This window comes from Nicotiana attenuata, chromosome 3 (assembly GCF_001879085.1).
Source record: "Nicotiana attenuata strain UT chromosome 3, NIATTr2, whole genome shotgun sequence".
NCBI lineage: Eukaryota > Viridiplantae > Streptophyta > Magnoliopsida > Solanales > Solanaceae > Nicotiana > Nicotiana attenuata.
The window spans coordinates 37,089,473-37,102,212 of NC_031991.1; the positions used below are offsets into that span (position 1 = coordinate 37,089,473).

Here is a 12,740-nt window from a genome sequence, read left to right on the forward strand (position 1 = left end):
GAAAACTCATAAATTTTAGTTAATAAACAGAATAGATATACTTTGAAATTAAAATAAATTAAGCAATTACGTACCAATCTTCTTTTTATTGTCCCTAGGCTGATCGCACCACCAGTGTGCAAGGAGCCTCCCTTCGCAGATGCGCGAGCTTTCTTTCCTTTTTCGCTCTTCTCTAAGAACTTTGCGGTAAGCCATTGCCTTTGCAAATCCTCCCATAAATTCTGAAGCAACCAGTCAGGCTTCTGGTTCAACTTTCTAGCTTTGGAGAAAGTATGCGACAACCGCTTGCGAGCTTTGTGATGAAAATTTGCAGCCACTTCCGCGCTATAGCGGTGTTCCCATACACACTTGCTCTGTATTTCAAAAGCATCCGCAACCATATCATGAATTCTAGAATCACGATTTGTATTCTCCACCGACCTACTACTTTTACCCACAACCATGTTATGAAATATCCCATGGCTACCATCGATCTCTCCATGATTAGTCCACACAAAGTAATTTGCTATAAACCCCTTCCTATAAAGATGATGCTTAACTTCCGCCGGTTTTTCAAATTTCATACAGTCGCACCTAACACAAGGGCACCTAATTACTCCTTCACCTAGGTATGATGGAAGTGACATTGCATGTCTAATAAAGTCATCCACCCCTTCTACAAAATCCTCCCGCAATCCCTGCCGATTAGGATAATTCCTATTGTACATCCAAGTACGATGTTCCATCTATATAAATAAAACAAGAACAAATTAATTTAGTTAATTCATATCCTAATATTTTTTTTAGTTAATTAATTTCATATCCTAAATTTCAATTCATATCCTAAATTTTCGATTTACAAACTAAAAGTTCAATTTATAAACTAAAAAGTTCAATTCATAAACTAAAAGTTCAATTCATATCCAAAAGGTTCAATTAATAAACTAAAAGTCCAATTCATATCCTAAAATTTCAATTTATAAACTAAAAGTTCAAATCATAAATTAAAAGTTCAAATCATAAACTAAAATTCTAATACATAAACTAAAAGTCCAATCATATCCATAAAGTCCAATTCATAAATTAAAAGTTCAAATCATAAACTAAAATTCCAATACATAAACTAAAAGTCCAATTCATATCCAAAAAGTTCAATTCATAAATTAAAAGTTCAAATCATAAACTAAAATTCCAATACATAAACTAAAAGTCCAATTCATATCCTAAAATTCATATCCTAAAAGTTCAATTCATATCCTAAAAGTCCAATTCATATCCTAAAAGTTCAATTCATATCCTAAAATTTTAATTTATAAACTAAAAGTTCAATTCATAAACTAAAAGTTCAATTCATATCCAAAAAGTTCAATTTATAAATTAAAAGTTCAAATCATAAACTAAAATTCCAATACATAAACTAAAAGTCCAATTCATATCCTAAAGGTTCAATTCATATCCTAAACCCTAGATTCTAACTAAACTATCAAGACAATACAAAGTATAATACAAATCTAACTATACTAAATTCGACACTAATTAAACTAATTAGTTAATAAAATTAATTAACAAAGCTAACTAAAATAAGACCTAAACCCTCATCCTCAATAAAATACAATGTTCAAAGAATTTAAGCACTAATTCATATCCTTAAACTACAATATTGAAATAATTGAAACAAAAACTAGAAATAACAAAGATTCAAGGTTATAATTCAAACCTAGTTTTTTTTAGGTGGAGAAAGAGAGAGAGGGGCAGCGACAACGGTGGCAGAGGCGGCTCCGGCGGTGGCTCCGGTGGTCGCAGTGGTGGCGCGGGGTGGGGGGATTAATTTGTGTGAGGGAAATAGAGAAGGGGAGGGGAATGTGTTGAGAGAGAGTTGGGGAAATTTTGGGGAAGAAAATAAGAGAATGGGAGGGGGAAACCCGTTTTTGAGTCTGGATTTACAAAAAGCGACCAACGTTGGTCGCTATTTCTAAAAAAAAATTAAATAATTTTTTTTCTATTTTGGTTTTTAAATATTATAAGCTATAAAAAAAATCTTATTAGCTATAAATATTTGTTTTATTTAACTACCAATTATTATAAATAATATTATATAAAAAAACTAAAATTAAGCAATAAATCTTTAAAAAAAATATATTAACTAGGTAATTACTTTTAATAGATTATAATAGCATGTATGTAAAGGAATTTTTTAAGTTATATTTAAGTATATGAGTAATTTCATACACACGCAATAAACTATATTGTAATTGATGATCAATCTTTATTACATTGCTACGTACGAATAATTAATGAATTGATAACCAATATAATATTATTCTAGTTAATTGATATAATAGTATTCATTATTTGTATTATAACAGAGTTAATGAATTACATTCATTCATCACTAGGTTATAAGTCGATGAATCAATTCAATTTAAGCAATCCCTAAACGAACGCCGACCCTGTGTTCCTAGCGCTTCATGTTCTTTATATATATATAGACACACACACACACACACACACACACACACACACACACACACACACTTCACTGTAATACTATAACGATATATATACTTGTTATAGTATATGTTAGTGTGTGTATATATAATAACACACACTTCGTGCTACTTTAACTACATATATAGCATGTTATAGTATATTGCTACTGTATTCATTATTTGTATTTATAACAGAGTTAATGGAATTACATTCATTCATCACTAAGTTATAAGTCGATGAATCAATTTACAAATGTATCAATAACCTAAATGAACCCGGCCCAGTGTTCATAGCGCTTCTATGTTCTTATATTAATATATATTATATTATAATATATATATTATATATTATATATATATATATATAGACACACACACACACACATCTACACACACAGACACTTCACTGTAATACTATAAAGTATATATAACTTGTTATATATATGTTAGTGTGTGTATATATTATAACACTACATTACTTCGTGCTACTTTAACTACATATATAGCATGTTATTATATATTGATACTGTATCATTATTTGTTATTGTAACAGAGTTAATGAATTACAATTCATTCATCACTAGGTTATAAGTCGATGAATCAATTATAACAGATATTGATATAAGTCGAGACGTTTTTGTTTTTAATATTCAACGATGCATCTGAGTAGGGTTATAAGTCGATGAATCAATTTTACACACACACACACACACAACACACACACACACACACACATATATATATATATATATATATAACACGCTTCGTTGTAACTACTTTAACTACATATATAGCATGTTAGAGTATATTTTATGTGTATTCATCCCTTGTATTACAAAAGTGTTAACGGATTACATTATATTATTTTAGATTAGGGCTGATTATCGGGCGGATTGGGCGGTTATTTACTCTTAACGGTTTGGCTTATCGGTTATCGTCTTTTAAATGTATTAATTCCGCTAGCCACCCGATAAGATATGGGCGGATTTGGTATCGGTTTTAGCTCTTATGGGGCGTTTAATCGGCCTAATTCAATCAAAATAAAATAAAATTTAGTCTGGGTATGTTTAACAGGTGGTCGACGTACTAAGAAGGACGAAGCGGAAGAGACACCATGATGGGTAAATCATCTATCTAGAATCTTATTTATGTTTATGCACATTGACCTTATTTCATGGTGTCCTTAATTTCTGCATGCTTATCCATTTGTCTCCCCATATCGAATGCTTCCGCAAGTATATAGAGTCATCAATTAGTTGCACACAATTGAAACAGCATCACTAAATTGAACCAACTCTTAACAGTAACGCCCCCTACTTGCTCTTTCTATAGCTTTTAATTTGTTTTTGCAATCTTGCATCATAGTATTCAGGTCTTCGAGTTTGTGGAAATTTATGGCTACTCGTCTTAGCAGAAATCATACATTTGCAAAATCTAATATTACCAAATTGAGGTTCATATGCCACTGCTGCTGAATATCAGACACTAAGCCAAGGGGACTGAAAGGAGAGTTCTTTCCCGTAATATGTAGCGCTGGACTAATAGCAATTCAGTGGGTTTTGGGTACACACAGCCACGCATCAGCTGAAGCGTTTGCCCCAATGTGTCTGTGAAGAAATCAAAGAAGGGAAACTGTACTAGTGGTGGCTGAACCGGACAAATGTGTTGAATGTGATTCCGACAGTTTTATTGAAAAATCTTTTTTCAGAAAGGTTGCCTATGTTCAGGATTTTTGTATAATCCAACTATGTCATGCCATGATCTATGCGCAGCGGGGATATTCTGCTAAGGGTTAGTCCTTCACTCTGAGGACGTTTGAGATATGCTAGGAAGTGAATCTCCAGATCCTAAATTGCAGTGAGCTATTTATGCTTGGCCGTTGTTAAATACAAATGTTCGTCATGCTTTTAGAATGTTGTTTAGGATCCTTAAAACCAGCCAAATTTTGTCTTTTGTCACAGTTAGATTGACTCCTTTTATTTGGCTTTCTTTTATTCTTAATTTCACTTATGATAGAGTACTGGAGGAAGAAGGGTTTTTGATTATTAATATATATATATATTATATATGGATAATTTTTTAAATCAAATTATTTAAATTCAAATTCTATATATTTTATATAATACTTTAAAAGTATAATATAATTGTTAAACATTAGAAACTGAGGGTCCCAGATTTAGCGACCACAAAGTTGGTCTCTATTCTGCTTCCCCTTTCGTAAGCGACCAACTTTTGGTCGCTAATTTTTAATTAATATTTTATATATTTTATAAATTTTTTAAATAATAAATAATTATAAATTTATAATTGGGTCCCAGATTAGCGACCAAAGTTGGTCTCTATCTGCTTCCCCTTTCGTAAGCGACCAACTTTGGTCGCTAATTTTAAATTATATTTATTTATATTTTATAATTTTTTTAAATAATAATATAATTATTAAAATTTTATAACTGGGTCCCACTTTAGCAACCAAAGTTGGTCGCTAATTTCAGTATTTCTTTGACCAAGCAAGTCTGACCAGTACGGTCAACATTTTGATCACATTATCGACCAAAAAGCGACCAACCTTGATCGCTAATGTATTTAGAATAATTATTTAATAATTTTCTCCAATTTAGCGACCAACTTTGGTCGCTTTTATTGTCAGACCAATTTTGATCGCCAATTGTTGGTCGCTTTTTTCCGGCTTTCTAATAGTGTCACTTTATTATTTGACGTCCGCATATGCTTGCGTGTGCTTTTGGTCGCAACAGTTTGCTTATAATCTTGTTTTCTTGCACGGATTGTAGTGTGGTTTTGTCCATTCGTCAAAGTTTCAATCCACCGGTTTTCTATATTATGATCATTTTCGCTGCTCTTGTACTGGTGACAATAAGAATTGATCTTGATAAATTATGAATTTATTCTCAACAACTTTATTCAATTTTAAGGTACCAACTTCTTTTTAGCAAGTCTTATTGGTTAATGTTATTGTTCCGGGTTAGAGTACAACGAATTTAACTTAATATATAATAATAACATGCATATTCAGTGTATTATATCTCATTTTATAATATGGGTCTTCTTCAAATCTTATAGGGAAAGTCTTAAAAAAAAAAAGAAGAAGAAGAGGAATTTGAGTCAATTTTCATCACCCTCACATTTTCAGACAAAAAGAAAAAAAAGAAGCAGAAGAGCTTCAATTAGTAGTTAAGTTAAAGGTTACTCCTTTTTATTCCAAAAAGCATAACCATATTACTACTATTTCAAAAAATCAAATAATTTTTTCTTCAACTATAATATTGTGATATTTTATATTTTTACTATAAAATATTTTGATTTATATTAATCTATTAATATGTAAATGCATTTTAAAGAATATTTTAATTTTTAAATATCCTTTTTCTTTCACCACAACTTGACCTCAATTTTCTTTCTTTTTTGGACTTCAACCAAAAATTTCCCAAAAGCCTTTTACGAAAATGAAATTAAAATATAAAAAACAAGATTCATGGGAGATTTCCACTATTGGCGCTTTTTGTGTTTTTGGAATGAAATATCCAATGGCCTCGGGCTTATAAAACGCCACTGCTTTTATTTCTCTTTTGCTGCACCTTCTTCTTCTCATCATCAGATTCTTATGGCCTTTTTTCACCTTTGTTTTCTACTTTTCGCTCTCTGAAACTCAAAACTTCCCGAAGTTAAAGGATCCAATTCCCACTTTTTTATCTCTCAAAATCTCACACGTCACCAACTTCTAACTGTCATCAGCAAATCCCCTCACTCTCCAATTTTCTTCTATCATTTTTTCTTCTTAACCAACATGCACACACTTCCATTCCCATATTCTTTTTTAACAATTTCATCGCCAATTCCTCAATAATGTACTAAAAATCCAGTCATTTTCACACCCACCAAGCCAAATCCTCAATTATGTATTAAAAGTCCAATCTTTTTCACTTCTTCCGCAAACAGGTGTTACTCAAATTCAAGATCAACAACTAAAAGACGGAGCCTTTCCTCAGTTTCTTGCTTGATTATGGACAAAGAAGCACCGGTAGAAGAGGGGTTAAGTGTTATTGACAAAGTTCAGATTTTAGGTTTGGAATTTAGGTCGTTATCAGAACCAATTGATAGAGTGAAAAGATTATTACAGTATGCAAGTATTCTCCCACCATTAAGTGAGTCAGCTAAGGTTCAAGAAAACAGAGTCATGGGTTGTACAACTCAGGTTTGGTTAGAGGTTAGGATGGATAAAAGGGGTTCAATGAGGTTTAGAGTAGATAGTGATTCAGAGATCACAAAAGGGTTTTGTTCTTGCTTGTTATGGTTGCTTGATGGTGCTGAACCAGAGGAGATTTTAAGTGTTACAGCAGAGGATTTGGCTGATATGAATGTAGGATTACCTAAAAAGGGTCGTTCAAGGGTAAATACTTGGCATAATGTGTTGTTCAGTATGCAGAATAGGACTCAAGATTGTGTTCAGGAGAGGAATAGAGCAGCTTTGTCTTTGGAAGATTTTCATTCTTTAATTATTAGGCCTCATGGAAGTTACCTGGAATCTGAGGTTGGTTGTTAAGTAGCATTTGTTTATTCTTTTTATTGGTTTTGTTTATGTTTATTTTGTGAGTGTAGTACACAATGATTCAGGGAAAGATCCAAATGGATTCTGCTTTTAAAGAAATGAATTTGTATCTTTAATTATGGATGGCATGAGATCATACTTTGTTTTTTGTTCTTGTTAGAATTGTATTGTACTAAAGTTTTTTTCTTATTCAAGATGCTATATATATATATATATATATGGTTTAGTGTGGTACGACCACCAACCACAACTTTCCAGGAAATTGTGAAAAATAAAAAAGGAAAAGCACCTATTAGTTCTTTAATCCATTATTCAAGAGAAAGCAGATATTAATGTTAAGAAGTCAGTAGTATCATGGTTTGGGTCTGAACAGTTGACATGAAGTCAGATGCAGATTCAAAATTTAAACTTAATTAGTTTAACCTTTAAGGTTTTTAGCACTGAATACATTCCACTTTTGAAATTATAGGTTTAAAATTTATATTTGTTGAAATTTTAGTGGTTTTGTATATATGTCTATGTCCAATGTTGAAAATACTGGGTACAGTGGAACTCATTGAAATAGATTGCATTGGCTTCTGCACATGAAGTAGATTGCTCAAACATCTACATATTTGTACAAGTAAAGGCAGGTTCCATGCTGAAGCTTTCCAGTTTTTCAATTGACACTTGTTACGTTGTTAGAAATAGAGCTACTCTTGATTTGAGACATTCTATAAAGATAGGAAACCATCTTATGAACTGCAGAATAGAAGGTTTTTCAGTTCCAAATGTCTAGTTCATTGGGACTTTAGTTGTCTTTGGGCAGTATTTTTTATATAGCTAGCATTCAGTTGTCTAGAAAAGCTTATCAGATGTATCGTTCGTTGCCTAAGAATTCAGGGTCTAGTTTTAAGCAGGTTTTGCCAAATTGTCGTACTCAGGACTTGTTTAGATGAGCTCTAATATTTGAACATTTTGTATTGACCGAGAAGAGTCCGCAATTGTATGCTAATATGTGTTTGGAGCTGCTTCACCAAAAAGCAGTCTGGTATATTGGTTTGACCAAGATTTGTGATTAATCTCAACATTTTGATTCGCGTTCATTCTGTTAAGAAGGTTCTATTAGGAATTACTTCTAAATTGCTGTGCGGGTGAATTGATAAAGAATTAATATGAAAGACGGCTGAATGAGAGTATCAATTTGAGTAGTGCAGTAATTTTCAACACCAGAAAAGTCTATGATGTGATAACCTCACTCATGTTTATTAGATAACTGTGGAGGGACCTATATGTAAAGTTCCCAGTTAGATTGTTTACATTCATGTAGAATGATTTCAAATGTGTTTCTTCTCATATTTGACTTAAAATGTTGCAGGGTTTGCCTTTAAGTAATAACTTTCTGCTGCATATTTCCTTTCTTTTTAGTAGTTGAAAGTTGAAACAAGATCATCAGATGAGAAAAAGAAATGTCTTTTTTCTTGGTTTTGTTTCAACTTTCAAGTTAAGCATATCTCATTATCCCCATTTGTCGTAAAATTAGCACGGTATAGCCAGTGTTCGGACTGGTCAATTAAAAATAGCCAGCGTTTACCAAGTCAATGAAAAATAGCCACTATTTTGCTGCAATAGAGACCGGTCCAGCATAATATACTGGAGTTCGGTGCACTTGTGTATGAACTCCAGCATATTATGCTGGACCGGTATACTTTGCTGGCTCCAGTATAATATACTGGAGACTGGAGCACCGGTGCTCCAAACTCCAGTATCCGGTGCTCCAGTCTCCAGTACATTATACTGGACCAATATACTTGCTGGAACGCCAGTATATTATGCTGGAGTTCTAGTGTACTTGTGCTGGAACTCCATCATATTATGCTGGAGTTCCAGCATACTTATTCTGGAACTCCAGTATAATATGCTTGAGTTCAAGTATACTTATGCTGGAACTCCAGCATAATATACTGGAGTATTTTCCGGGTTTTCAACAGTGTTTTCGCTCAGATTTATCTTTATATAAAAAGTGGCTAAATTTTGATTACTTTTGAAATTGGGCTATTTTTGAACGACCAGTTGTAAATCTGGCTATTTTTAAAATTTACTGCCATTTGTCTGATATTTATAAGCCTTAAATTAATTAGATGTGTGGTGTCTAACAGAACCCTTTGCTCATAAATGAATTTATGCCTGTCTCTGAATGGTTTTTATCTTTTATCTTATTGCATATTATGTTGTTGCTTGCAGCCTAAATGCAGTCTTGAAGTCAAATAATTGTTAGCCAAGCTTTGTACCATTGTTGGTTGAATCTGCTCAAGTTTCAAACATCTTTTGTTCTCCACTGTGGCAATTTCCTTCCCATTGCTATTCAAAGGTAGAAATCTTTTCTTTTTAGTATGCTGCAACTACAGATAACTAACATGTCATTCTAAGTAGTTGTATTTTCTATAATTCAAACCTTACAACTAATTATGTGCAGTTTGGTGTATGTCTGTAGAATTGATTACAGAGATGGCTATACAAGAAAGTAGTCGACGATATTTACGTTACAAGACTGCTGACAGAAACACTCTCTTTTGCTCACTATTGTAATAAATTTCAGGGTGGCTATTATTATAGCATAATATTTCCACTCTTTCAAGGTATTTGATTGAAGATGAGCAATGAACTTTTCCGCTTCAGAGGCAAACACTTAGGTCTATTATAGGTTTTTTTTCATTCTAAGGGACGTCGAACCTGAGACCTCTATTAGATCAATTAAAGGCAGATAAATTCTATGCATTCTATCACAACCATTGGTGATGGGCAAATTAAAAGAAGAGTGAAATCAGGTGGATACACTTACTGAAAATGCTGTTTCTTTTTTATTTCCGTACTATTTTTTTAACAAATCAAACAAGGGTGAATTCCTTTGGAAAAATGACACTGTATAGCCGCTGTAAAAATAATAGCCGAGAAAATATATAAAATTTATATATATTTTTTGTATATATATACATTTTGTATGTTATATACAAATTTTATAAACTTTTTCGGCTACTAAATATAAATAGTTTTTGGCGCGGGCTAGAAGTGATAATATCCCAATTCCTTTCCAGAACACAGTCTTCCAAAACTCAATGTATTTGTTTGACGAGTAGTGTACTGGAGGGGATCCTTTCCCATATAATTGCATATATGTATATAAACATGAACTATACCGTAAAGGTTAATTTGTGATCGTACTTGTATTACATAGGAAAAAAATTATCCTGCAAAGAAAAGCGTAGGAAAACTACTTCCAACTTTGCCGTGAAATGATTTCAAAGAGTTTTCTAGAGAGAACAAGAGTATTTTTTTTCTTGACATTTATGAAAGAATGGTAAGGGTAAGGTTTTTCTAATGTTAGCACTTCTTATTTTTTCTGAAGTGACACAATTATTCGGTGTATTTTAACTTCTAAGGTGGCAATTTCACGGGAGATTTTTAAAAATAGTCAGATTCTACAACTGGTCGTTCAAAAATAGCCCAATTTCAAAAGTAATCGAAATTTATCCACTTTTTATGTAAAGATAAATCTGAGCGAAAACACCGTTCAAAACCCGAAAAATACTCTAGTATATTATGTTGTAGTTCCAGCATAAATATACTTGAACTCCAACATATTATACTGGAGTTCTAGAATAGTATGCTGGAACTCCAGCATAATATGATGGAGTTCCAGCATAAGTACACTAGAACTCCAGCATAATATACTGGAGTTTCAGCAAGTATAATGGTCCAGTATAATCCAGTATTTTATACTGGAGCCAGCAAAGTATACCGGTCCAGCATAATATGCTGGAGTTCATACACAAGTGCACCGAACTCCAATATATTATGCTGGACCGGTCTCTATTGCAGCAAAACGGTGGCTAATTTTCATTGACTTGGTAAATGCTGGCTATTTTTGATTGACCAGTCCAAAAACTGGCTATACCGTGCTATTTTTACCAATTTCACCGTTAGCCGCTCGGCTGAAACTTTTGACAACCTCTAGCCCACAAATCTATTATGCAATTTGAAGCCAATTACTAATTATAATAGATAGCCGGTGAAATGATTTTTCATCTTAGAAATCTCATTTACAGTAATAAAAAATATATCTTCAATCCAAAGCAATGTAAAATATGAAACTATTTTAGTCAAATAGTTTTTTAATTACACAAAAAAGAACAATTCGGTCAAAAGTCCAAAAAGCCGGTGAATTCAAAAAAATAAAATATCTTTCAAAAGAGAAAAACTTACTTAAAAACTCAACTCACGAAGAAAAAATACACACAGATAACGGGATTATATGTGTATGAGAGAGAGATGTACATTTTACAATGTATACAATATATACTTCAGATACACAAACAAACTCAGATACACTTGGTATACACATTAGATACACAAACACACTCGGATATACTCAATATACACAAACGACACACTGCCAAACTCAGTATACATTGCATATATAGTTTTTAACATTGTATAACGGTGCATTTGCAACTTCTATATAAAATTAATATACAAGTACCATGTATATACAACTTTATATAAGTGTATATGTATTTTTTATACAAAACTACAACTTTTAAGAATTAACTTAAAAGAGAAAAAAATGAAAGAGTGAGAATTCATATAAAAAAATTATTACAAAAGAGAAGAAGAAGAAATGGTAAAGTAGGAATGAGAAGAAAAAAAAAACAAAAGACGATGTATATACGGTTTTTATATATTATATAAATAGATTATTAAACCTAAATAAATAAGATCTAAAAGGGAAAAAGAAATAAATGTTGAGAGTATCTGTGAGAGAAAGATTATACACTTTATATACAAAAGAATATTAATTATTCGCTTTTTAAACATATTATAAATTATATACGCACCGCATATATACATTATACATTGTATATACACTTTATATACAAAATTAAATGAACATGAAATGTGTATAAATAGTGTATATGCATCCTATGAATATAAATACACCTTTCATACAAATGTGCGTACATAATTATACACGTTATATATAATGTTGTCAATACTCACGTAGCCACTATAATCTTTCACGTCCACTTTTGTATAATATGTGTATAATAAATGTATAGTAAATATATCATCAATGTATAATGTATACATAATGATTATACTCATATTATACAAGAATTACATGATATATAGATAAAGGAGCATTGACAGTAATGGAGGACAACCAACTTGGCAGAAAAAAGTTTTTCTCCGACAGTGGCCATTTTATTTTCTTCATCTCTCATCTTCTCATAAATTTTATCCAAAAAAGTGTCATACAGTACCATATCTGAAAGTGGACAGAAAGCGAAAAAGACGGCAACCATTGTCAGAATTTGGCCGAAAATTACACAATGAAGATAGTATTTTTTTCATCTAAGTGAAGGAGGAGGAAATTATAAGAGAGAGAGAGAGAGAGAATAAAAAAAATGGTGTGTTGGTGTCGTTATAGTGGAAGAGAAGAAAAGAAGATGAAAAAAAGGTAGGAGTGGAAAAGGGAGAAGATGAGAAGAGAGGGAAAAGAAGGTTGAAGAAGGGAGAAGATGAGGAGAGAGAGGGGGAGGGGGAGGGGGAGGGAGGGAGAGAAGTAGGGAGCTGAAAGAGGGGAGAAAGAATAGAATTTTAGGGTTTTGTTTATAAGTTGATATTAAAATGTTAATAAAAGCTAAAAAAGTAGGGCCATTATTTTGCCC

At 32.1% G+C, this 12,740-nt stretch overlaps 1 protein-coding gene across 2 annotated transcripts; it reads left to right on the plus strand.

Annotated features, from left to right (window-relative positions):
- Nucleotides 5,994-9,621, plus strand: LOC109224606 (sufE-like protein 2, chloroplastic). 2 transcript variants are annotated; one of them, XM_019389150.1, is made up of 3 exons: nt 5,994-7,014; nt 9,256-9,382; nt 9,488-9,621. In XM_019389150.1, the coding sequence occupies exons 1-2, from the start codon at nt 6,487-6,489 to the stop codon at nt 9,280-9,282; spliced, it is 555 nt and encodes a 184-aa protein (XP_019244695.1). In that variant the 5' UTR covers nt 5,994-6,486; the 3' UTR covers nt 9,283-9,382; nt 9,488-9,621. The 2 variants fall into 2 exon arrangements, with proteins under 2 accessions (XP_019244695.1, XP_019244693.1); XM_019389148.1 differs by having other exon boundaries at nt 9,506-9,621.

What these genes read in the sequence shown, in the direction of transcription:
- LOC109224606 (XM_019389150.1), top strand. Translation starts at nt 6,487, where the DNA reads ATGGACAAAGAAGCACCGGTAGAAGAGGGGTTAAGTGTTATTGACAAA. An exon ending in GAAGTTACCTGGAATCTGAG is followed by an intron (nt 7,015 to 9,255) that starts GTTGGTTGTTAA and finishes TGTTGCTTGCAG; the next exon opens with CCTAAATGCAGTCTTGAAGT.